The 22,486-nt window shown below is 34.1% G+C and overlaps 3 protein-coding genes across 3 annotated transcripts; 1 reads left to right on the top strand and 2 right to left on the bottom strand.

Moving 5' to 3' along the window:
- The first annotated feature begins 10,417 nt into the window (after positions 1-10,417).
- LOC117914961 (probable 1-deoxy-D-xylulose-5-phosphate synthase, chloroplastic) lies at positions 10,418-15,594 on the top strand. Its single transcript, XM_034830492.1, has 10 exons — positions 10,418-10,769; positions 11,082-11,210; positions 11,291-11,455; positions 11,565-11,715; positions 12,196-12,467; positions 12,564-12,837; positions 13,157-13,464; positions 14,515-14,796; positions 14,874-15,158; positions 15,291-15,594. The coding sequence occupies exons 1-10, from the start codon at positions 10,635-10,637 to the stop codon at positions 15,438-15,440; spliced, it is 2,151 nt and encodes a 716-aa protein (XP_034686383.1). The 5' UTR covers positions 10,418-10,634; the 3' UTR covers positions 15,441-15,594.
- A 1,391-nt stretch (positions 15,595-16,985) lies between these two features.
- Positions 16,986-17,541, bottom strand: LOC117914468 (heavy metal-associated isoprenylated plant protein 19). Its single transcript, XM_034829816.1, has 3 exons — positions 17,509-17,541; positions 17,333-17,414; positions 16,986-17,254 (listed from the first exon to the last, which is right to left on the bottom strand). The coding sequence occupies exons 1-3, from the start codon at positions 17,539-17,541 to the stop codon at positions 16,986-16,988; spliced, it is 384 nt and encodes a 127-aa protein (XP_034685707.1).
- Positions 17,542-18,974: 1,433 nt separating this feature from the next.
- Positions 18,975-20,504, bottom strand: LOC117914962 (peroxidase 24-like). Its single transcript, XM_034830493.1, has 4 exons — positions 20,213-20,504; positions 19,898-20,089; positions 19,589-19,754; positions 18,975-19,517 (listed from the first exon to the last, which is right to left on the bottom strand). Exons 1-4 carry the CDS (start codon positions 20,435-20,437, stop codon positions 19,114-19,116), a joined length of 987 nt encoding a protein of 328 aa, XP_034686384.1. The 5' UTR covers positions 20,438-20,504; the 3' UTR covers positions 18,975-19,113.
- Between the last annotated feature and the right edge of the window lie 1,982 nt (positions 20,505-22,486).

Here is a 22,486-nt window from a genome sequence, read left to right as displayed (position 1 = left end):
GTGTTAAACGAAAACTGTCGTAGGAACTCCCGGGCCAAGTCACCCCATGTCCGACGTCGTGAAGACTCCAAAGAAGCGAACCATCGCTGGGCTGCCCCGCTCAGAGATAGGGGGAATAGAGTAATCATCTGAGACTCGTCCAAACCATGAGCCCTCATCACGGTGCTATAAAGTCTAAGGTGGAGGCGCGGACAACCAATGCCTGTATATCTCTCGATCTCTGGCATCCTGAACTTAGCCGGCAAACTAGCTACCGGCATACCCTCAAAATCGTCCCAAACAACTGACCCATCTGACACTCTCATCTGTCTCATACACTGCTCGAGGCGGTCCATACGCGCATGAGCGTCATCAGCGCCGATGATCTGGACAACAGCGGGCGGAGTGATCTCAGAATGCCCGTGTAGTACATAAGGTGAAGCCTGAGGAGCCGAAGGAATAGGTGGTGGCGGTGGAGGTGGCAACGAGTCATGCGGTGTCTCATCCTGAGCCACTGCTGGTGGTCTACCCTGCTGGCCACCGATCTCCTGCCTGAGGCTGGCCAAAGCCTCCTGGATAGAAGCCATGGCGGCCGTGAACTGATCCACAGTAACAACCTGCTGATCCATACTCTGTCTCTCTGAATATCGGACTAATCTCCCCTCAACTCTGACCCAAGAAGGTGTATCCAGGCTGTGAACAAAATCCGATCCTGAAAGTCTCCTCCTCTACTCTATCCCACGAAGGTATATCCAAATGAAGAACAAAGGTCCGATCCTGAGAAAGCACAAAGAACGGAATAAGGATATGGCTCTAAGAATGTACAAAAGAAAAGGTAATTTAAGCGGGAACCAGCAAAGCATCCAAGTGAAGATGAACGGTCCGACCGTACTCAAACTCGTTCTGATCTCAGTGCACTCTCAACTGGAGACTAAACAGAGGGAAAATCGGATCCAAAACTGCGGCTACAGAGGCACGGAAAGCCCTCAGATGCACCCACGTGTAGGGAGGGAATCCTAATCAAAGGATCTACGGCTCAACCTACAAGGTGAAGGTGGCTCTAAATGGATACGGGTGGACTTTAAAATATCCCTAGCAGAAGCGATCATACCCTCCAGCGGTATGCAACCCTCTGCACGCCTCCGAAGAGACGGGGCGCTTCCATGCAAGGTGGTCATCACCTCCACACATGCACTACCTCGCATCCCAGGGGGCTTCTATAGTGAAACCTCTCAAACTCTCAACGCTCAAAAGCCAACTAAAGTGCACAGTAATGGTGTGGGTGCATCCGAAAAACCCCAAGAATTTAGAGCAGAAGAGGAAACACACTGGTTGCACGACTATCCATGAAACCTAGCTCGGGGCTATACAGGTCTTCAATGATCGGACTCCATTCGACATCAAAGTGTCGTTCTCCTCCAGAATGCTCCCGTACATCGATATAGCCCGTTGCTAGACCCTACTCCTAATCTCTGGCTCGGTCAGAGAGCAAGCACACAGAAGGTCTCACACTTGCAATAGCGAGAACCAAGATGATAGGAATGACCGAAACCAAGAGAGTTGGAGATAGGGGGATAGAAGTGGGACCCACATAGACAGACGACATGCAATCATGCAGAGGGAGGGCAGTCATGCATCATACAGTCAGGCAGAGCAGGATATATCACTCATGTACACACAAGATAAGCGAGAATACTACAATCAAGACGAATAGTGATACAAACATCATGCTCAAAGACGATCAAAATAGTATACAAGTCAGAGAATCAACATGTCAAGCTGAGTGATATACAATGGTGAGTGTATGCATGCGAAGTGACCAGAACAATCATGCCAAAATCAGAATCAATGTGCTAAGCAATACAAGACGATCAATCAACAACAATCCAACACGTCTGTGTCTCAAACGAATATATCAATGAAGCACATAAAATCATGGTATTGGAAATCTCAATCAAGACAAATCAGTCAACGTAGTCAACATGTCAAAATCCCAAATAGATATAGCATCTAAGCATGCACAAAGAAACTCTCAATGTGCAATCAAGAGACGGGCATCCACTGATCGACTAATCAAATGCCATGTTCGCTTCACTTTAGGTTCAAGCTTGACCCTCTAAAAATCCCCAGTGGAGTCGCCATTTTGTGGACCTCGCATTTCGGCTCATGCGTTTCCCACTCGATGGCCAACTCGATTTTACTTTGAAAATGATTTTATATTGATTAAAAATGACTTGGAGTCGCCACTTATTTTTGTTTTATTTTTAAAAGGGTAAACAAAATAAGAAAGAAAAACCCTAAGTGTGACTCCTTGTTTCGGAAAAGGTGGTCTGTGAAAAACCGGATCGGGTTCGGGGGTCAGGTTGCTTATCGGGAAGGTACGGTAAAGACCGTAGCACCCCTCTAAGTCCCTAAAGTCGGGTCTCTACTAATAAAATGAAGCAATCATGGCAATCAACGAGAAAGTCAATGGATACCCACCTAAATCATGCACAATATGAGAATCAAAACACGTAATACAGATTGACTAGGGTGAGAGCGGATGCGTACCTCGGCCATGAGCCATACTGCGCTATCAAGAAACAGAATTAGTGCACAATTGGTGAATACAAAATATAGCTCATGCGTATCGGAGCGCAAAACGAAGCTCAAGCAAAATACACTAAGCACAACAGTTGACAAATCGAAAGAGATCGAACATAGGGCCCCCACCAAAGCCCAATTTATTACTCATGAACTAGTCTCACAAATTCCGTGTTTTAGGATTAAGAAGAATTCACTATTGCCTATGTAAAATCAAGAAGAACAGAAGATTATTTAGGAATCGAAATGGAATTAAAACTATTCAAGTGAAAATTGGATTTTTGGAGCTTATGGGAAAATTGGATTTTTGGGAATTAAATTTAAAAGATTAGAGCTTCGATAATTAAAATAAAATTTGCCAGAGAAAATAAAATAAAAAATGAATTTTAGGGAATTAAACTACGAGGGTATGGATTTTGAAAATTGAATTTGTAATAATAATAATAACAAGGAATGAACTTCGGGAAATTGAACTGCGAGAATATAGATTTTTAATAATAATAATAATAATAATAATGATAATAATAATAAATGATAATAATAATATGGATAAACGAAAGGGATTAAAGAAGGCTTTGGAATTATAAGGGCCTAAGGTGATAACAATGACGATAATAATAATAAGGATAATTACAATAACAATAAGGTTTTGAAATAATAATAATAATAATAATGATAACAAGATTTTGAAAGTCGAATTAATGATAACAATAATAATAATGAGATTTTAAAAGTTAAATTAATAATAATAACAATAAGGTTTTGAGGGTTTGAATTAATGATAACGATAATAATAATAATAATAATAAGATTTTGAAAGTGGAATTAATAATAATAATAATAATAATAATATGTTAATGATAAGATTTTAAAAGGTTGGATTAATAAGAATAAGAATAAGATTTTTAAAGGGAATTAATAATAATAATGATAATAATAATAAGATTAATGATAAGATTTTAAAAGGTTGGATTAATAAAAATAAGAATGAGATTTTGAAAGGGGAATTACTAATAATAAATAATACTAAGATTAATGATAAGATTTTAAAATGTTGGATTAATAAAAATAAGAATGAGATTTTGAAAGGGGAATTAATAATAATAAATAATACTAAGATTAATGATGAGATTTTAAAAGGTTGGATTAATAAAAATAAGAATGAGATTTTGAAAGGGGAATTACTAATAATAAATAATACTAAGATTAATGATAAGATTTTAAAATGTTGGATTAATAAAAATAAGAATGAGATTTTGAAAGGGGAATTAATAATAATAAATAATACTAAGATTAATGATGAGATTTTAAAAGGTTGGATTAATAATAATAACAATAATATTTTGAAGGTGTGAATTAATAATAATAATAATAATAAGATTTGGAGAGTTTGAAATAATAAAAATGATAATAACAATAATAATAGTAATAATAATAACAATTGATAATAATGGAATTTTGAAAGTTTGGATTAATAACAATAATAATGATAAGGTTTTGAAAGTTTGAATTAATAAAAATGATAACAATAATAAGATTTTGAAAGATTGAATTAATAATAATAAGATTTTGAAAATTTGAATTAATGATAATAATAAGATTTTGGGAGTTTGAAATAATAATAATGAGGGATGAACTTGAGGAGGTTAAACTACGAGAATATAGATTTTAATGATAATGATAATAATAATGCTAATAATGACAATCACGATAATAACAATAATAATAGAAATAATAATAATGATAATAATAATAATAATAATAATAACAATGATAAGTTTCGAAAAATTGAATTAATAATAATAATGACCATGGTAATAACAATAATAATGGAATCTGAAAAAGTTGAATTAACAATGATAATAATAATAATAATAATGGCAATAATAATACTAATTGATAATAATAATAGCAATAATAATAATTAATATTGATGATGTCCGCTAATAATAATAGTAATAATAATAATATCTGTTAATAATAATAATAATAATAATATCTGTTAATAATAATAATAATAATAATATCTGTTAATAATAATAATAATAATAATAATAATATATGTTAATAATAATAATAATAATAATATCTGTTAATAATAATAATAATAATAATAATATCTGTTAATAATAATAATAATAATAATAATATCTTAACAATAATAAGATTTTGAGAGTTCGGGTTAATAACAACAATAAGAATAATAGTAATAATATTTTAATTGAATAAATAATAATAATGACAATCGTAATATTTTAAAAGTTAAATTGATAACAATAATAATAGTAAAATTTTTAAAAGTTGAGTCGATAATAATAATAATAACAATATTTTGAAAGTTGAATTAATCAAGAAATAATGATAGTGAGATTTTGAAATAATAATAATAATAATATAATAATACTTTGAAATAATAATAATAATAGTAGTAATAATAATAATAATTAAATAGGTTTTGAAATAATAATGGTAACAAAATTTGGAAAGTTGAATTAATAGCAATAATAATGATAATAATAGTGATAGTAATAATAGGATAATGGTTAATAATAATAACAATAACAATAGGATAAGACTTAATAATAATAATAATAATAATAATAGTGATCCCAAGCCCTCAAGCCTAAGCCCAAGCCCAAATCCAAAAACCAAGCAACATAAAATTGGGCCTTGCCTTATCCCAAGCCCAGACCACCCCAAACTTGGGCCTAGTGCCCCAATCCAAGCCCAAGGTCCTCATCTTCATCTTCTTCCTTGCATATTCCCCCCTCCCCCCCTCGGCTGCAACATCTCCGTCACCTCCACGCGGCGGCAGCAACGGCGGTGTTCGGGGTTGTGGATCCTCCAGGCCAAGTGGACAGCCCCCGGGCTTCGGTGGCGCGAGGAGGAGGTGCTGCCACGGGTGGCAGCGACGTGGCGACGCGACGAGGAGGTGCTGCTGCGGCGGCGTCTTCGACGCTGTTGCTGCGGCGGCGTCTTCGACGCTGTTGCTGCGGCGGCGTCTTCGACGCTGCTGCTGCGGCGGCGTCTTCGACGCTGCTGCTGCTGCGGCGTCTTCGACGCTGCTGCCGTGGCGGCGTCTTCGACGCTGCTGCTGCGGCGGCTGGTGCGGGCGCGCGTGGCCGGAGCGAGCGGCGGCGGCTCGGCGACGTCCAGGAGGTGCGGCCGCCATGGATCCAGCTAAACGAGCGAGCCTGAGGAGACGAGTATGAAAGGTGGCAGCCATGCAGTAATGAGGGAGAATGGGCATGGCTGCGGTGTAGAGAGAGAAGTGGTGCGCGGGGAGGAGTATTTGGACGTGAAGGATCCATGAAACGCAAAGAAGGAAAGGAAAGCGGGAACAGAGCATAGTGTACATACAAACGGGTTCACCCCAAAAACCAAACCTGTGGCCCTCGAAGTCCACAGCAAACAATGAAATATATCATCAAAATGGTGAAGTAGGCATTCAAAAATGGGAACTTACCGCGCACCAGGAAACTCCTTCTCTCTGGTTTCCTTTTTCCCCCCAAGATCTCCTCTTCCAGAACTCCTCCACGTTCCCCTCCGTGCAGTCCCCCAGATTTTTCCTCTTTTTCTTCTCCTTTTTTTCTTTCTTCTTTCTCTGTTTTTTCGCTTGCTCAGCAAGCCTCCCTCCATCTGTCACCCATCCCATCTGGCGGCCACCTTCCCATCCCATCTAGCTGCCCGAGAGCAGCCCACTCGAGAGCCTGCCGAAAGCCACCAAGAAAATCCCCAAAAAGCCCTCTGCTCCTCCGGGGGGGGGTCTACAGTATGCTTGCAAACTGATTTTAAAAATAATTTTCCATTTTATAAATAATGAAAAAACACATGTTTGATAATTTTTTAATAAAATAAAGTTTGTACAATTTTTTTTTTAATAATATATCTTAATTATTTTTTGTTTGTAATTGTTTTAAAAAATAATTATACAAATACAAAAAATAATTACAAATAAAAGTTACATTTTTATCTTTAATATTTTGTTTTCCATCATTTTCTATATTTATATAATTATTTTTTATAAATAAAAAACAACTTTTTATAAATAAAAACAACTTTTTATTTTCAATAACAAAAATTGCTATCAAATATTCTATTACTCCCCATGTTTTAGGATTTCTCTTCTTTTTTTTTAACTAAAAATTCATTTGACAGTATTTTTTAAAAGTGTTTTTAGTTTTAAAAATATAAAAACCTTTTTAAGATTAAAAAAATAGGTATTTGACAATATTTGAAAAACACTTTTAAAAATTTAGAAAAACACTTAAAATATTTTTTAAAAAAAGCACTTGAGAGTGTTTCTTTAAAAAAACACTTCAAAATTTTTCATATATTATTTTTTATTATCCTTTGTTTCCATTTCGCTCTTGACTTTTTTCTCACTCTCTTTTTTCTCTTTCACTTCCCTTTCATAAATTTAATTTTTAAAATTTTTTTAACAATATTAATGTCTATATATATTTTTTGTAATAAAAGCTTTCAATTTATTATAATATTTTCTTTTTTTAATAAAGTCATTTTGTAATTTACTATTATTAAAAATATTTTTATACTTATACAATATATTATCAAAAACACTATTAAAATTATTTTTAAAATTATCATAAAAACGTTGTATAAAAAAATATTTTTAATAAAAACACTTTTATTAAAAGCAATGTTAAACGGATTCTAAAAAATATTTATAATTTGGTAGTATTTATAACATATGAAAATTTTTATATTTTAAATATTAAAAACGTTTTTAAAATTATTGTTAAATAAACTACTAAATTGTTTAACAAAATTTAGGAAACACTTTTAAAAATCTAAAAATTTATTTACATTCCAAAATCATTTATAATATTTTTTTTTTTAAGAAAGTGATTCTCCAAAGAGTGGAAATGTTTGGAAAACATTTCCGTTAAAAACACTTGGAATAGTCGGAAGTGAGGAAGAGAAGACTGAGCAGCCTTCCTCCGATTTGATAGTTGAAGACTTGAACGACGGCCTTCCAGGTGGACCCCTCCCTCCCTCCCTCCATCATCGTGTACCATGCAGGTTTCGGATATCAATTTATCAATCTTTTCCATTTTTTTTTTTATATTAAAGTATTTTGACTCTAATTCACATCTCCAAGTCTCCGAGAAAAACAAAAAGTTCATCATGGCTGCCACCAAAAATATTGGAAGTCAAAGCTCCATTCATCAGTCTGAAAAATCAAACGTTAGAGCACGACAAAGTAATCTTAGAGCTTGTCATTAGTTAAAAATGCCCAATCCTTGACAAAGATATGATACGTTCATTCTTGTTCTTTTAATATTCTTAGTTGGAACTAGTGAGATTTTTTTGTTATATTTATTATTTATAAAATTTATGGTTAAAAAATAATTGAAAACATTTATAAAATATTTTGTAAAATAATACCCACATATGTATTATTTAATATATATATATATATATATAGATATATATATATATATATAATTATTTTATATATTGAATAATATAATAAAAAATATTCATAAATTTTAAATACTTTAATCATGAATAATACTACTACATTAAAAAGAAATTTCATGATTTTGAATAGCAAATATCGTAATTTAATATAATTTTTTATTTTAAACAAATATGAAATATTGAAAAATAACATATATTTTATTTTTTTATTTATTTTACAAATTAAGTATAAGTATAATATAACATATTTAATGGTATATATCATCGATCTCATATCCAATAAATGTGATATCCATTGATATCATATTTCATTAAAAATTATATCTATTTCTTATTCAACAAGATATTATATCCTACCATATCATGTCTTGCACAATCTAAAAACATATCTTATAAATACAACTTTAAACTAATTTTATTTTACACATAATATGTATAACATATATCTACCATTGGTTTCATGTCCATTAAATGTGATATCTAATGATATCATATTTCAATGAAAATGATATCTTGAGATATGTATTTCTTATTCAACAAGATATAATATCCTACCGTATCATATCCCGTTAATCAAACACGATCTAAAAACATGACTTGTGAATGCAGCTTTAAATTAATTTTGAAAAAATAAATTATATCAAAAAATTAATAGGTGGCAAAAAAAAGGTATTTAATAGTCTAAAAAAACAATTTGAAGATACTAAATCAACAAAATTATATAAAATAATGAAAAAAAATCCAAATCCACATTATTAGATTTTAATTTCCTAATAATAATAATAATTTTTTTTTCTATTATTCTTTTCAATAAATTAACAAAACATCATATAATTGAAGATGATAAAAGCTAGACTTTTAAACTCAACTTGTCAAAGATGGCGGCCATGCATGACTCTCATTCAATATATTGTCATTTTCAATTTGTCCCACCATTTGTTACAAGTTGATTAAGATGTATACCAGCTTGAATGATTCACATGTGCTACAAATACTATATGAACTAACATATCTGTAACTGATAAATGAACATTAAATTATTTTTGGATCGTAATTTAATTATGGAATTTTTCTCGAAGCGTTTAAAAAATAAATTACAAAGTCGGATTTGTATTTACATACACATTTCACATGTACGATGAAAAGTGAGTTGTAAATTTCTTAGGGTGTCTTGTAGAACATGTTAACTAAGACTAATACACATGCATTTGTAGCGATAATTCTTTCTAATATTTTGAATTTTCTTATCATGTGTGATAATTAAAATAAAATTTAATAGTAAAAAGAAAATTTAATAGCCAAATAATAATATGATTACTGGGAATAATAATGTTAAAAATAAATATTTAGTATTAATAGTATTTGTAATGATAACAAGAGTATTACTATTAATGATTATAATAAAAATCATCATAATAATAATTAATAATATTTTTAAAGTATTGGTGATAATAGTAGTGATGAAAAAGAGAAAATTGAAAGAAGGAAAAAAAAAAAAAAGACAATTTATATATATATACATATATGTATGTATATAAAGAAAACAAAAGGCCACCACACCTAACCAAATACCCCTTACAGGTCAAATAAACATCTGTACCAAGGTAAAAAATTAACTCTAATACCATTTGTAACGACATATACCTAACTGTGTAGATATTGTTCATTATCCGCCTAAGAAATCCCCACAATTTTACAATACGTTTACATGATTAAAAGAAATTCATACTTATGATATAAGAAGTTTTCTCCCTTATTAGGACATCACACAATTATTAGTAATTTCCTAAAATAACATTTTTTTCCCACTGTTATATACTATTTTACTATCAAAAGAAATAAATTATATGACTAAAATAGGAAACCTAAATAATGTTTGTCAACCTTGTAAAATTTTTCTAAAAAATATTATATATATTTATTTATAAAAATAATAATAAATATATTATTGTCCCAAAATATATGCGTTAAATTATTTTCCTTAAAAAAAAACACAATATTCTCCATATTTCCCTAATTTAAATATTTTTTTCATTGACCATATAACATATAGGTAGTATATGAATTGGGTAAGTTTATAAGGTCAAATAACATTTTAAGTATATAGTATATACCATTGGTATGACTAAGCCATGATATCCAAATAGTATATATATTTTTAATATAAGCTTTTGGGATATCAATATTAAAATTTAGTATGGTGGAGACTGTAAATTATTTGAGAGGTCCCAAGAATAGACCACAATCCACCGTTTTGCTACTATTAATGAATAATGATCCATACAATATCATATCCTTCTATCCATTGCTGATTTCTGCTGACGTGGACCAATGGGGGAAGAGCTGCCGGGCTCATCGTGTCAGAAACTACTATAAATTTGGAATGGAAAAAGAAAACGAAGGTGGTCGGTCAATCAATCTTTACCCACCCTTCCGGGCCTTACCCAGACGGGTATTGGGTTTCTGTCCCATTTTTTTTTTGTTTGGTATTCACATCTCTTTACCACCACCACCACCATTATCTCCACTACCGGGGAGTGGGGGAAGCACTGCTTTTTCTCTCTGTCTTTTGTGGATTGTTCTTGCTTTGGTCTGTGCTCAAGCTTCTGCATTTGCTGAGCGTTGAAATGGCTATCTGTACGCTCTCATTTCCTGCCCATTTTAGTCAGGCTGCTGCTTCAAATCCTCAGAGACTTCCTCCTCAGTGTTCCCATTTGTTCTGGGGGGTGGATTTGCAGTGCCAATCCCAGCAAAGGATTAAGGTCCGGAATATTTTTATTTTTATTTTTATTTTCTGGGTAGTCAAGCAAAGGAGGAATTATTGCTTGGGACTTAGTGTTGAGTACTGGGTTTTGTTCATTTTGTTGGATTTGATTTATTTTTTGGTGGGTTTGAATTGATTTTTGTGGGTGGGGATATATCATAGAGGAAGAACCTACTGAGATATTGATTGATTTGTCTGTTTGTTTATTTTGTGGTTTTGGGATTTTAGTTGTTTTCAAATTTTAGTTTATGATAAAGAATCATCAAGATAAATGGGTGTTTTTTAATTTTTCTTTTTAAATTATGTACAGGCCAGGAAAAGGCCAAATGGGGTTTGTGCATCACTTTCGGATAGGGAGGAGTATCATTCCCAGAGACCACCAACTCCTCTCCTGGACACTATCAATTATCCAATTCACATGAAAAATCTGTCTGTCAAGGTATTAACTGAAGGCATATGCTCAGATATATAGCTAGGAAGCTGAGATTCATATGCTCATATGGGTTTCTTCTGATGCAGGAGCTGAAACAACTCGCAGATGAACTAAGGTCTGATGTTGTCTTCAATGTTTCCAAAACTGGGGGTCACTTGGGCTCCAGCCTCGGGGTTGTGGAGCTCACTGTGGCTCTTCATTATGTCTTCAATGCCCCTCAAGACAGGATACTATGGGATGTTGGTCATCAGGTTACAATCTCACCTTCTCTGGTTTATTTTCCGTTAGGCTTTTTACCAAAAGAGACTATATTTTGAAGACAATTGTTGTTGATATGCTATTGTTTTGTTGTTTCTGAAGTCTTACCCACACAAAATTCTAACTGGGAGAAGAGATCAAATGCATACCATGAGGCAAACAGATGGGTTAGCGGGATTCACCAAGCGCTCGGAGAGTGAATATGATTGCTTTGGAACCGGCCACAGTTCTACTACTATCTCAGCAGGCTTGGGTAATTCTCTCTTCCATCTCCAATTGAATATGGAAAAATATTGAACTTAGACAAAGAGTACCAAAATTTGATATGTACTGAAGCCCAAACTTTTCCAAGTGAATGCTGTGTCAATTTTAAGCCTGTTTGTGCTATGGAAGAGTCTATACTCGAAGTACTTATTAAAAAAATGCCCACTACTTTTACATTTGCCACCGAGAAGATACAAAATTCGTTGAACAAGATCTTTGATTCTCCAAATGGAGAAAGTACCATCTACTTATTAGTTTTTGGATGACTATAGGCTGAAGATACAAGTATTATTTACCTCATATCATGCAAATTCTTCAGTAATATAGCATATTAGCTTCACATTATTGAGTCACTGCAGCAGCAAAACCACAAAGCCTAACTCTGTGGACGTTCCATCAATTTGAACTAATTTCGTCTGAGTTCAATCTTCCTTTAGGTTTTAACCTTCAAAATGTTTTGTGTGAACAGGAATGGCAGTCGGCCGGGATCTAAAAGGAAAAAACAACAACGTCATTGCTGTCATAGGTGATGGAGCCATGACTGCAGGGCAAGCTTATGAAGCAATGAACAATGCTGGGTACCTGGATTCTGACATGATTGTTATCCTTAATGACAACAAGCAGGTTTCTTTACCCACTGCTACTCTAGATGGGCCCATACCACCTGTAGGAGCTTTGAGCAGTGCTCTTAGTAGGTTACAATCAAACAGACCTCTTAGAGAATTACGAGAGGTTGCCAAGGTTAGTATTACTTGTGATCTTTAGAATAGATAAATCTTTTATACTTGTTATTATCCCAAAGTGAACATGGTTTATTTGTGGATAATATTGTTGCAGGGCGTTACCAAACAGATTGGCGGACCAATGCATGAATTGGCTGCAAAAGTTGATGAATATGCTCGTGGGATGATCAGTGGTTCTGGATCAACACTTTTTGAAGAGCTTGGACTCTATTATATAGGTCCTGTTGATGGCCACAACATAGATGACCTTGTTGCCATTCTCAAGGAGGTTAAGAGTACCAAGACAACAGGTCCAGTTCTGATCCATGTTGTCACAGAGAAAGGCCGCGGATATCCATATGCCGAGAAAGCTGCAGATAAGTACCATGGTAAGTAACAAATTACCATGCCTAATACATTCTTTTGAGGGGTGGATGGCTGGGGATGGGGGGCTTTTGTCTGTGATCATATGGAATGAAATCTTACCTGTTCTGTCTAGCATATCTGTCAATTGATTTGAGCTATTACAGAAAGTAGAATTTTTAAATTCAAAAATGGACATTTTGACACATGTAATAACAGAGTTGATAAACTTCAATTCCCGTAAAGCCTATTCTCATATTTTCTCATGAACCACCCCATTTTATGCTTTATCATTCAATAAAGAGGATAGAAAAGAATAAATAACAATATTTTTCTTTTTCACAGGAGTGACCAAGTTCGATCCTGCTACTGGAAAACAATTCAAATCCAGTGCTCCTACTCAGTCCTACACAACATATTTTGCAGAGGCTTTGATTGCAGAAGCAGAGGTGGACAAGGATATTGTTGCAATTCATGCAGCAATGGGGGGTGGAACGGGCTTGAATCTCTTCCATCGCCGGTTCCCCACACGATGCTTTGATGTTGGGATAGCAGAACAGCATGCTGTTACCTTTGCTGCTGGTCTAGCCTGTGAAGGCATTAAACCTTTTTGTGCAATCTACTCATCTTTCATGCAGAGAGCTTATGACCAGGCATGCCCTCCAATCCTATTACCATATCTTCTTAATCAAATGCTATGGTATAATATTACAATGAAAAAGGATTTTTATTTTGACTGGATTGACCATCTGAACAATTATTGGTTATGAATTTTACTTGTTGAGCTTTAGTTCATTCCACATTTAGTTGTCTTTTTAGGTGAGAAGTTGAGGTTGAGGATGTAGACTCCAGGATTGTCATTGAAGTCCTGCATTCGGAAGAGTTGAGTTGTTAGCTTAGGGGTTCCTACTCAGACCAACTCTCATTTTGGACATTTAGTTCTCTTTTTTTTACCCTGTGTTAATAATTGCGACCTTTGTTCGTTGAAGTTGTTTACCTCATAGAAGCCAGCCACTTGTCTCATTGTGTTTACTTGTACTTTCTGCGCTTATTTCAGTTCATTAGTTTTGTGACCATTATTATTATTTAGGACCGTTATTTTCTTTGGTTATTTAGTTTTCTATTAGTTCAGTTATATTTAGGCTAATTATTTATTTCTCTGTTTTGGAGATTATATACTCATGTTAGGTCTAGGCTTGATATGAGCCTATGACCTTAGTGTCCGAGCTGAGAGTTGGAGCGTTATAATCGGGATTTAATTAATGCAACAGTAAAAAATATTCAGTTGGAATAATATACTTAAAATGAAATTTGTTCTTTATTGGGTTTTCAATTGTATTTAGTTTAATTATTTATTTCTCCTTCTTGAAGGTCCATACTCTTTGTTGAATACATTCAATCAATGTTACATTAATTAAAGTACCCTTTTTAGTCTAATCTACTTATCTTGAAATTTTAATTGACAAATTGGAAAACCTTTACTAAATAACATAATGTTAGTTGGAAAACCGATTCAAAATTATAATGTTATAATTTTGTTCATCAAGAATTCTAGTTTCTGAGAAGCCTGAATATATTTTTTTTCGGCTCTTTTAGGAATTTACTTGGCATAATAGGAATCTACGACAGTCGGATTATTGCTAAATTACGTTAAAATTTTAGTTGGATTCTGCTAAGAATGTGGTCTGGGTCTCCTACTGTAGGTGGTGCATGATGTAGATTTGCAGAAGCTGCCAGTGAAATTTGCAATGGACAGAGCTGGGCTGGTTGGAGCAGATGGCCCAACACATTGTGGAGCTTTTGATGTCACTTTCATGGCTTGCCTTCCAAACATGGTGGTGATGGCTCCTGCTGATGAGGCTGAGCTTTTTCACATGGTGGCCACAGCTGCTGCCATAGATGACAGGCCCAGTTGTTTCCGGTACCCAAGAGGAAATGGGGTGGGTGTTGAACTGCCACCAGGGAACAAAGGCATTCCTATTGAGGTAAGACTCACTGAATCTCTACATATACTGATGGAAGAGCATACAAATATAAACAGATACTTGGCAATTTGTAACAGGTTGGAAGGGGCCGAATATTGATTGAGGGGGAGAGAGTTGCACTCTTGGGCTATGGAACAGCAGTACAGAGCTGTTTGGTTGCGTCTTCTTTGCTGGAACAACATGGCTTACGAATAACAGTCGCAGATGCCCGCTTCTGCAAACCATTGGACCATGCTCTTATTCGTAGCCTAGCAAAATCACATGAAGTTTTGATTACAGTAGAAGAAGGGTCAATTGGTGGTTTTGGGTCTCATGTTGCTCAGTTTTTGGCCCTTAATGGTCTTCTTGATGGCACAACAAAGGTATGAATCTAAGACTTGCCTTCATAGTTTATATTTGAATAAAACACCTCAAGTTTTGAGTTCCTCTTTCATAACCTAGTATGGAAAATTGCCATTAGTATACTTGTTTACTCCTTCAACACCCCTGTGCAGTGGAGTCCCATGGTTCTTCCTGATCGGTACATAGACCATGGAGCGCCAGCGGACCAGTTGGCCATGGCGGGTCTGACACCATCTCATATTGCAGCAACAGTATTCAATATACTTGGACAAACAAGGGAGGCCCTGGAGATCATGTCATAGACAGATACATCAGCTTTTCATTCTCTCAACATTGTACAAATATAATATGAACTCTCAGAATTTAACCTTCTTCAATATAAAGAAATTGTGTCAGCAATAAGGCTTGAAAGTGCTTAATATAGAAATTGAATCTCCCTCAGATCTCAACTCTGAATATGAATGCTCAAGAAAAAAGCGTTGGGTAGTGTTGAATTCTTGAGTCCCTACACAGATTCCCATTAAACAAAAGCATCCAAGCATCACAACCTCTTGATATTTTTTCTATCCATACAATAAATATTTGCTTGATAATGTAAAGAAGTAAAAAATGCTAAGTGTTTCAACCAAAATGGAATATTAAAAGACACCCAAAAGATATTGGGTTTCTTTTTTTGAAAGGATGCCATGATAGGACACGGTCGGTTGCTTTCACCTCTGTATGATTCATTAGTTCCCATATTTCCTCAATTCTATTGCTGACATATCCCCAACAAAAGGGCCTTATATCCTCAAAGTGATGGATAAACATTCTCTGTACGTGTTTCATGGCTAATCGATTAGTTGACTTAAAGATGTCGATTGATTAGCTCCTGAAGCTTAGTGGAATTGGGCGGTGACTTGTAAGACGGGCTTTATTGAAATTCACGTGGGCCGCCACAAACACATGTCAACGCCGTGGAGAGTGTAAGAAGATAACTGTAAGTCTCAACACGCCGAAAGAGAGAAAATTGTCCCAGAAAAGAATCCAGCTTCGCCCAAGTTCTTTGACTAGTGATCGATCCGACTGGACTGGATGTCTATCTGAAAATACGACCAGATCAGACGTCACCCGGACAGGTTTTTTGGGTATGAATCGGATTCGAGGCGAATTTGCAAAATTTTCTAAACCTGAAATATGATTTTATCTCGTTTGTGGATTGTATTATCATGCTTATAGAGGATGAGGTTGATATGAGGATGACAGTCTTCAACCTATCCTATTATCATCCTCATGCATCATAGTCATATCTAAATTTTATTATTTTATACTTTAATCATGCTTATTTGGTATCTTAATTTTATTATTCATATGATAATTTCATTTTCTTTGAATTTATATGAGATAAATTCATTTATTTTTATCATGATTGACTTGCTTTGATTTTGATGCCTTTTATGTAATTGGCTTGTATGGTCCCGAAATCTAGGTGTCTGGAAGAAATAATCTAGGTGTCTGCAATAAAATATAATCTTTAAATTCAATAGAGGGTTTTAATCCTTTTATTTGGAAAGGAATAACCTTTCGTCATATTGCAATAAGTACATTGGGCATATTAGTAGGCCTAATCCATCTTAGTGTTTGATGAATTCAATGACGATAAATGCCTTTTTGATACTCTAATTTTTTGGTAGAAAATCATTAATAATGTCTTTCACGTTTACTTTAAGAGATCAAATCGGAGAATTTCTATAATATTCAATGAATTCAACTATATTCAAGTACACACTACTATTCATGAATCGAAGATAATTATACAAGAGACAAACCTCCCAATGCAACAGTACTAAGTCGAAAATTCTTCCTCTCTACATTACCGAGCATGCATTTGCATTCTCCTCGTTGAACATCTCAAACGCCGCACTGTCTGTCCAGTCCCAACATATCAATGACTCCACAGTATTCTCTCTCGATTCATCGTCATCACTGGACTCATCATCTTTTTCTTCTTCAGTGACCAGAATCTCTACCCTCTTCCCTGTCTTCTTCTTTAGTTTCTTCAATATTTTCTCAGGGTTGATCGCCCCTGTCACTGTCGCCTTGTGTTTCTTCATGTCTGTGGTAAACTTCTCCACCCCTTGAAAAAAAAAAAAAAAAAATTAGTAGAACTTCCATGAAAATTGTTGAATTGAAAGTTGGGGACATGGAGAGAGACCTTTACACTTGGAGATGGCCTTGGCAACGCTTCTTTCACATGCATTACAGTGCATTGAGACACTGAATTCTGCAACCACCACCTGTGTGTGGGAAAGAGGATGAAACAATGCAATTTCATGACTATAAATTTGAAGGAAAAATCGAAGATTCAAAATGGGTTGAAGAAAATCTTACTTTCTCTTCATTTTTTTCCTTGTCATTTGCCATTGCAAGTGTGGAAAAGAGAAGGTGACGAGAAAGAAAATGAAAGGGTAATTCGGTAAATGTGTAGAGTTGGTTAAAGCAGTTACTTTGACCATCTTCAAATTCAAAATTTTGCAGAGATTTTCAATTTGTAACTACGTTTGGTTTTGGAAAATTCGTGGGAAAATGTGAGGGCAAAAAATTAGGAAGGAAAAGTGGAAAAAAAAAAAAGGAAACTAAAAAATAAATTCAAAATCAATAAATTATTTTTATATGTTTTTTCAAACTTATTTCACTTAATTTGCTCTAAAGATTAAATAATTTTAAAATACATAAAATTTTAATTAAATTTAATTATATTTAATTTTCTTTAAAAATTTTTATGATGAAACCAAACATGAAAAAACCATTTTCCTTAATATTTTTTTATTTCCTTAAAACTTTCCAGGAACCAAACATAGCCTAAGGGATTTCAACCGGGTCATTATATATCAAACTCCAAATCTACAAACATGTCATTGATTTTTTGTTCTTTTTCATTCAAATATGCTATTGTCTAACGTTAGGGTTTGAATTTTTTTTCCCTTCATCTTAATATCATTCTAAATCTCATTTATTACCAATATGAAAAAAAAATTGATTATAATTTGTAAATATTGTAGAAGGAAAATTTTAATGTATTGAAAAAAAAGGGCATACTCAATTCAAAATTTGAGCCACTGAAATATTTTAAGAAATGAGATCAAAATATTAAAGAAAAAAAATACATGAATATAACAAAATAGAATCAATGCAAGGATATAAAGTAATAAGATTTTTTTAAGTACTATATAAGTTTTTTCTCATTGACCGACACTTTTTATATCATATTGGAAGCACCTTAGAGCTTTTTTGGGATTTTTTTTTTTAAAAAAAATTAGAATATATTTAATAATTTTTTTTTTAAGAAATCATTCTAAAGGTATAATATTTTTTTAGAATATATTTTAATTATTTTCATTTGTTTTATGAAAAATGATTTTAAAATAAAGCATGGTAGAAAAATATTACTTTTAGGGTTATTTGATAAATAAAAAAAAATCATTCAAAAACACAAATATGAAAGAATAATCTCTTTTTAAAAAACATGAAATATAACCTCATTTGGACCAAAATATTATTCAACAATTTTTTATTCTCATCTCTCTTTGAGTACTTGTTGAATGAAAATTTTAAGGGCAAAAATGTAAAATTAGATTATATGTACCATTTTTTATACATAAAAATGATGTCTCCTCGGGTGTTATTTCATCTATTTTAATTAAATATTTTTATTTTTTAAAAACATTTGAAAACGAATGTAATAAGTTGAAAATATTTTAAATTTTGAAATATATTTTAAAAACTATTCTCAAACATTATTTTTTTATCCAACCAAATAAGATCGAGATTTATGGATCAAAGAATGGATTCCCGGGTATTAGAATGGACATGACTTATTTCTATTTCTGATCAACAATATAAAAAAATTACGATACATGGATATTATTCATCATCCTTCAGATGAAGGTACCATTAAACCTTAAATGATTCAAGATCTAGCAATCAAACTTAATATTAATTTACTACCCCACACTGTTTCCTAATCTCTCCAGCCTTTCCCGTAAGCACTCCTATAGCCGCCATCTTCTTCATTGACTTACCAAACTCGTCCAAGAAAGCCCTGGGTTTTCGCAGCTGTTGCACTGTCTTGCTGGAAGCCCTGTCTGTGAGTAATGCAGCATCGGATTGGAAGAGACCCTTATTCTGGACAAGGATATTGAAATAACTACTGTCAAACGAGCCTGAACTCTGAGGATCCATCTCCACGGTTGTTTGGGCGTTGGCTGGATTTGGACACTGTGCCTTGAGTGATTCAATGTAGGTTGCATTCAGTGAAGGGTCTGCATCGCCTTTGCCTGTGAAGTTGTAGAGCCTCCTCGAGAAAGTGCCGCAGTGGGCAAACCCAATGGTGTGTGCGCCTGATCAAGTATATATCAGCAGTAGTTGTAACAAGATCTATAGCTGATTAAGAATTTAATTGTATATATACCTGAGAGTGCCACTAGATCGTTGACATTAAGACCTTTCTTGACGAATAGTTGTTTGAGAGTGGTGAAGTCTGAGAAGGGTGAAGGTATGTTTCCATTGACTTCAGAGGCTAGAGAAACGTTTCCATCTCTTCTTCCAGTGAGAACATCCCACAAGGGGGTTCGGGACTGCAAAATTAATGTAGGAATGTTAAGGTTTCTTCTGATATTTCCTAGTACTACTGCATGCATGCAGCCAAGACTAGTTAGTTATATACATATATATATATATATATATATATATATATATATATTGATGGTGAAGTACTTACTGGGAAGGAGACAGCATCACGAGCAGCCAAGGCGAGAATATCAGCACAGGAAACCACTCCTGGGCAAGCCTGCTCAAGTTTGGACTTTATATCATTGATTTCATCGTAACCTGAGAGTGAAAGATTGGGTCTTGCATCCTTCTCAGCCTGATCAGTACCGACTCTATCCAATAGTATAGATGCATCACACCCCTGCAGTGCAGCCACAATTTCAACAAACAATGTGATGAACATCAGAAAAAAGGGACTATGCTTTTCAAATGGGTACTTTCCCATTTTATCTGAAAATGCGTAAGGGGATGATGGGCTTTATACCCTAACAAAGCAGTCATGGAACTGCATTCTAATCAGTTTAGCAGCCAGAGCAGGGTTAGCTTGAACCTTGATCCTTGTAAGGTTCCTTACAACATTCTCAGCTTGTGGACACGAGGTCTGCTTATAGAAGTTCTTCCTCAACCCATCTGCATTGCAAATTCGAACCACTCCAAATACAAGAAGAGAAACCAAGAGAATGAGAAGGCATTCTCTAGCTGACCTCATTCTTGTTGAAGGCAAGCAAGAAAAAAAACACCTAGCAAGTAATACAACAAGTAGTCAGAAGTAGTAAGAAAAGCAAAGGCACACAAGCTAAGCCCCCATTATAGTTCCTTTTATAGGCAAATCAAATCATTATCAAGAGGTTGAGAGGTCTAGGGTTGTTAGAGAGGAGAATAGATAATCACCTCAACTTGCCCTTAGCCCTAGGCTTTGCTTGTGGGTTTTTTCAAACATTCATTAAATTTTTTATGTTTTCAAAGCGATGGCAATTTTCCACCCTTGTTATTATTGTTTAATGGTTTTGAGCTCCTTCCTTGAAGTTGAATGCATGAGAATGGCGGCCTCATCTGAAGTCCAATGATCCAAATAAATAATTATAGTATTGTTCAGTACAGGGATGTGAAGATAGACCTAGATAACCATTGTCACTAGAAAATAAGAGTGACGTATACGTCACATGCTGAACACTTGACATTCAAGGATAGGAGCTGTTCCTTTGAAATCTTCTTGTTTGGGTTAGGTATTCATTTAGATGAAGGAGAATGGAGAAGCTAGTGGCCATATTCCTAGTTTAGTTCAAATCCAAACGTTTTCTTACTTAATCACGTTCATTTGCGACAGCAGTGGCACGCGGCGCCATGATTCTCGCTGATTATTATAAGGGTTGCCCGGATCAGACCCTTGGTTTCTTTGACTTCCTAAGTTTGAACGCAATTCTTATCCTAGACTATTCACACATTTTTGTATTCTGTGCCCTGGTTTTAATTAGATGGACAAAGTCTAGCCCATGGAAGTCCATATACCAGCCTGGCCTCAAACACACGAACCAATGCCATATATATTAATTAACTCCCTTCTTTGGAAAATATGTAGAGGTGTTTAACTTAATTGTAAAAAGAAATAAATAAATAGATAAAAATACATAATGGTTGAATCATTTAGGTTACGTTTGGTCCTGTAAGCTTTGAAAAAAGATACAAGGGAAAAAAAAATTAAAATTAAATAAATTATCGAATTGATTTTCTTTTCATACATAAAAATTAAATAATTTAAGAATATACAATGTTGGCCTTGGCCCTTGGGGACTGGATAATTTCACTGAGACATGCATCATTCATCCAACCTAAAACCTAGCCAAAATCTATCATTACCTTTCGGGTAAAGAAGACATTAATGCAACCGTTATACGTTGATTAGGACATATAATCATTACATAAACCTATAATGATTGATCATTTATGATGACTAAATAATTGGTCACTATGGGTAAATGAGCATTGAAGTCGCGAAAAATATTAATCACAAAGGTAAAACCAACGTTATGAGATCCCTCCCCTATAAAAGAGCATCAAACCTTGAGAACAAAAGGTACACACAAAAAGCCTATACCAAAACTCTACTTAAAAATGATCCACACTGACTTCGCCATAGGAGGGACGTGCCCAAGACAATCATTTGGTCGTGTACCAACATATAAGTTTCTAAATAATTGTAATTACATATTTGTTCATAATTTTTATAATTAAACCAAACATAAAACAAATCGTTTTCTTTGAACTTTTTCTTTCCTATCCTTAGCATTTGTTTGAAATCAAATGTAGTGTTAGTGTCATGACTCAGATTTTTAAAAATCTTAACTGAGTTTATCAATGGATATTTGAGAGTCGATCAAGATCAAAGCAACACTATGGGTGTTTGAAATGGTTGATTGCCTACTTCAAGAAAAATCCAAAATTAAATATAAGACTCTGGACGGGAGAAGTCCACTCTTTCTTATGGGCATCGTTCTGTGAATCAAATTGTAACATTTAATTGAGCTTATTGTCAACGCTGCTTGGTTTGAATTCAGAAGTTTTCCCTCTCAGAAGTCTTCGCCCTGCCTCTCACAGGCTAGCTCATATAACAAAAGGATAGTATAACATCTATATGTAAAGCTAACTAATATTCATAAAAAAAAATGATCACCTCTCAAGGACAGTTCCTCATTGTGGATAGCAGGAAAGAAAATTCGATGGAACATGACTCGTTCAGTCTCTTTACATACATGACTCG

Source organism: Vitis riparia, chromosome 5 (genome assembly GCF_004353265.1).
Source record: "Vitis riparia cultivar Riparia Gloire de Montpellier isolate 1030 chromosome 5, EGFV_Vit.rip_1.0, whole genome shotgun sequence".
In the NCBI taxonomy this organism is placed as follows: Eukaryota; Viridiplantae; Streptophyta; class Magnoliopsida; order Vitales; family Vitaceae; genus Vitis; species Vitis riparia.
This window is presented reverse-complemented; position numbering and strand designations above follow the sequence as displayed.

Coding starts and splice junctions, on each gene's coding strand:
- LOC117914468 (XM_034829816.1), bottom strand. CDS start 17,541: ATGGCAAATGACAAGGAAAAAAATGAAGAGAAA. Junction 17,415..17,508: donor AGGAAAAAAATGAAGAGAAA/GTAAGATTTTCT, acceptor TCCCACACACAG/GTGGTGGTTGCAGAATTCAG. Junction 17,255..17,332: donor GGCCATCTCCAAGTGTAAAG/GTCTCTCTCCAT, acceptor TTTTTTTTCAAG/GGGTGGAGAAGTTTACCACA.
- LOC117914962 (XM_034830493.1), bottom strand. CDS start 20,437: ATGAGGTCAGCTAGAGAATGCCTTCTCATTCTCTTGGTTTCTCTTCTT. Junction 19,755..19,897: donor GTGATGCTGTCTCCTTCCCA/GTAAGTACTTCA, acceptor TTAATTTTGCAG/TCCCGAACCCCCTTGTGGGA. Junction 19,518..19,588: donor CGATCTAGTGGCACTCTCAG/GTATATATACAA, acceptor ATACTTGATCAG/GCGCACACACCATTGGGTTT.
- LOC117914961 (XM_034830492.1), top strand. CDS start 10,635: ATGGCTATCTGTACGCTCTCATTTCCTGCCCATTTTAGTCAGGCTGCT. Junction 11,456..11,564: donor TATGGGATGTTGGTCATCAG/GTTACAATCTCA, acceptor TTGTTTCTGAAG/TCTTACCCACACAAAATTCT. Junction 13,465..14,514: donor TGCAGAGAGCTTATGACCAG/GCATGCCCTCCA, acceptor CTCCTACTGTAG/GTGGTGCATGATGTAGATTT.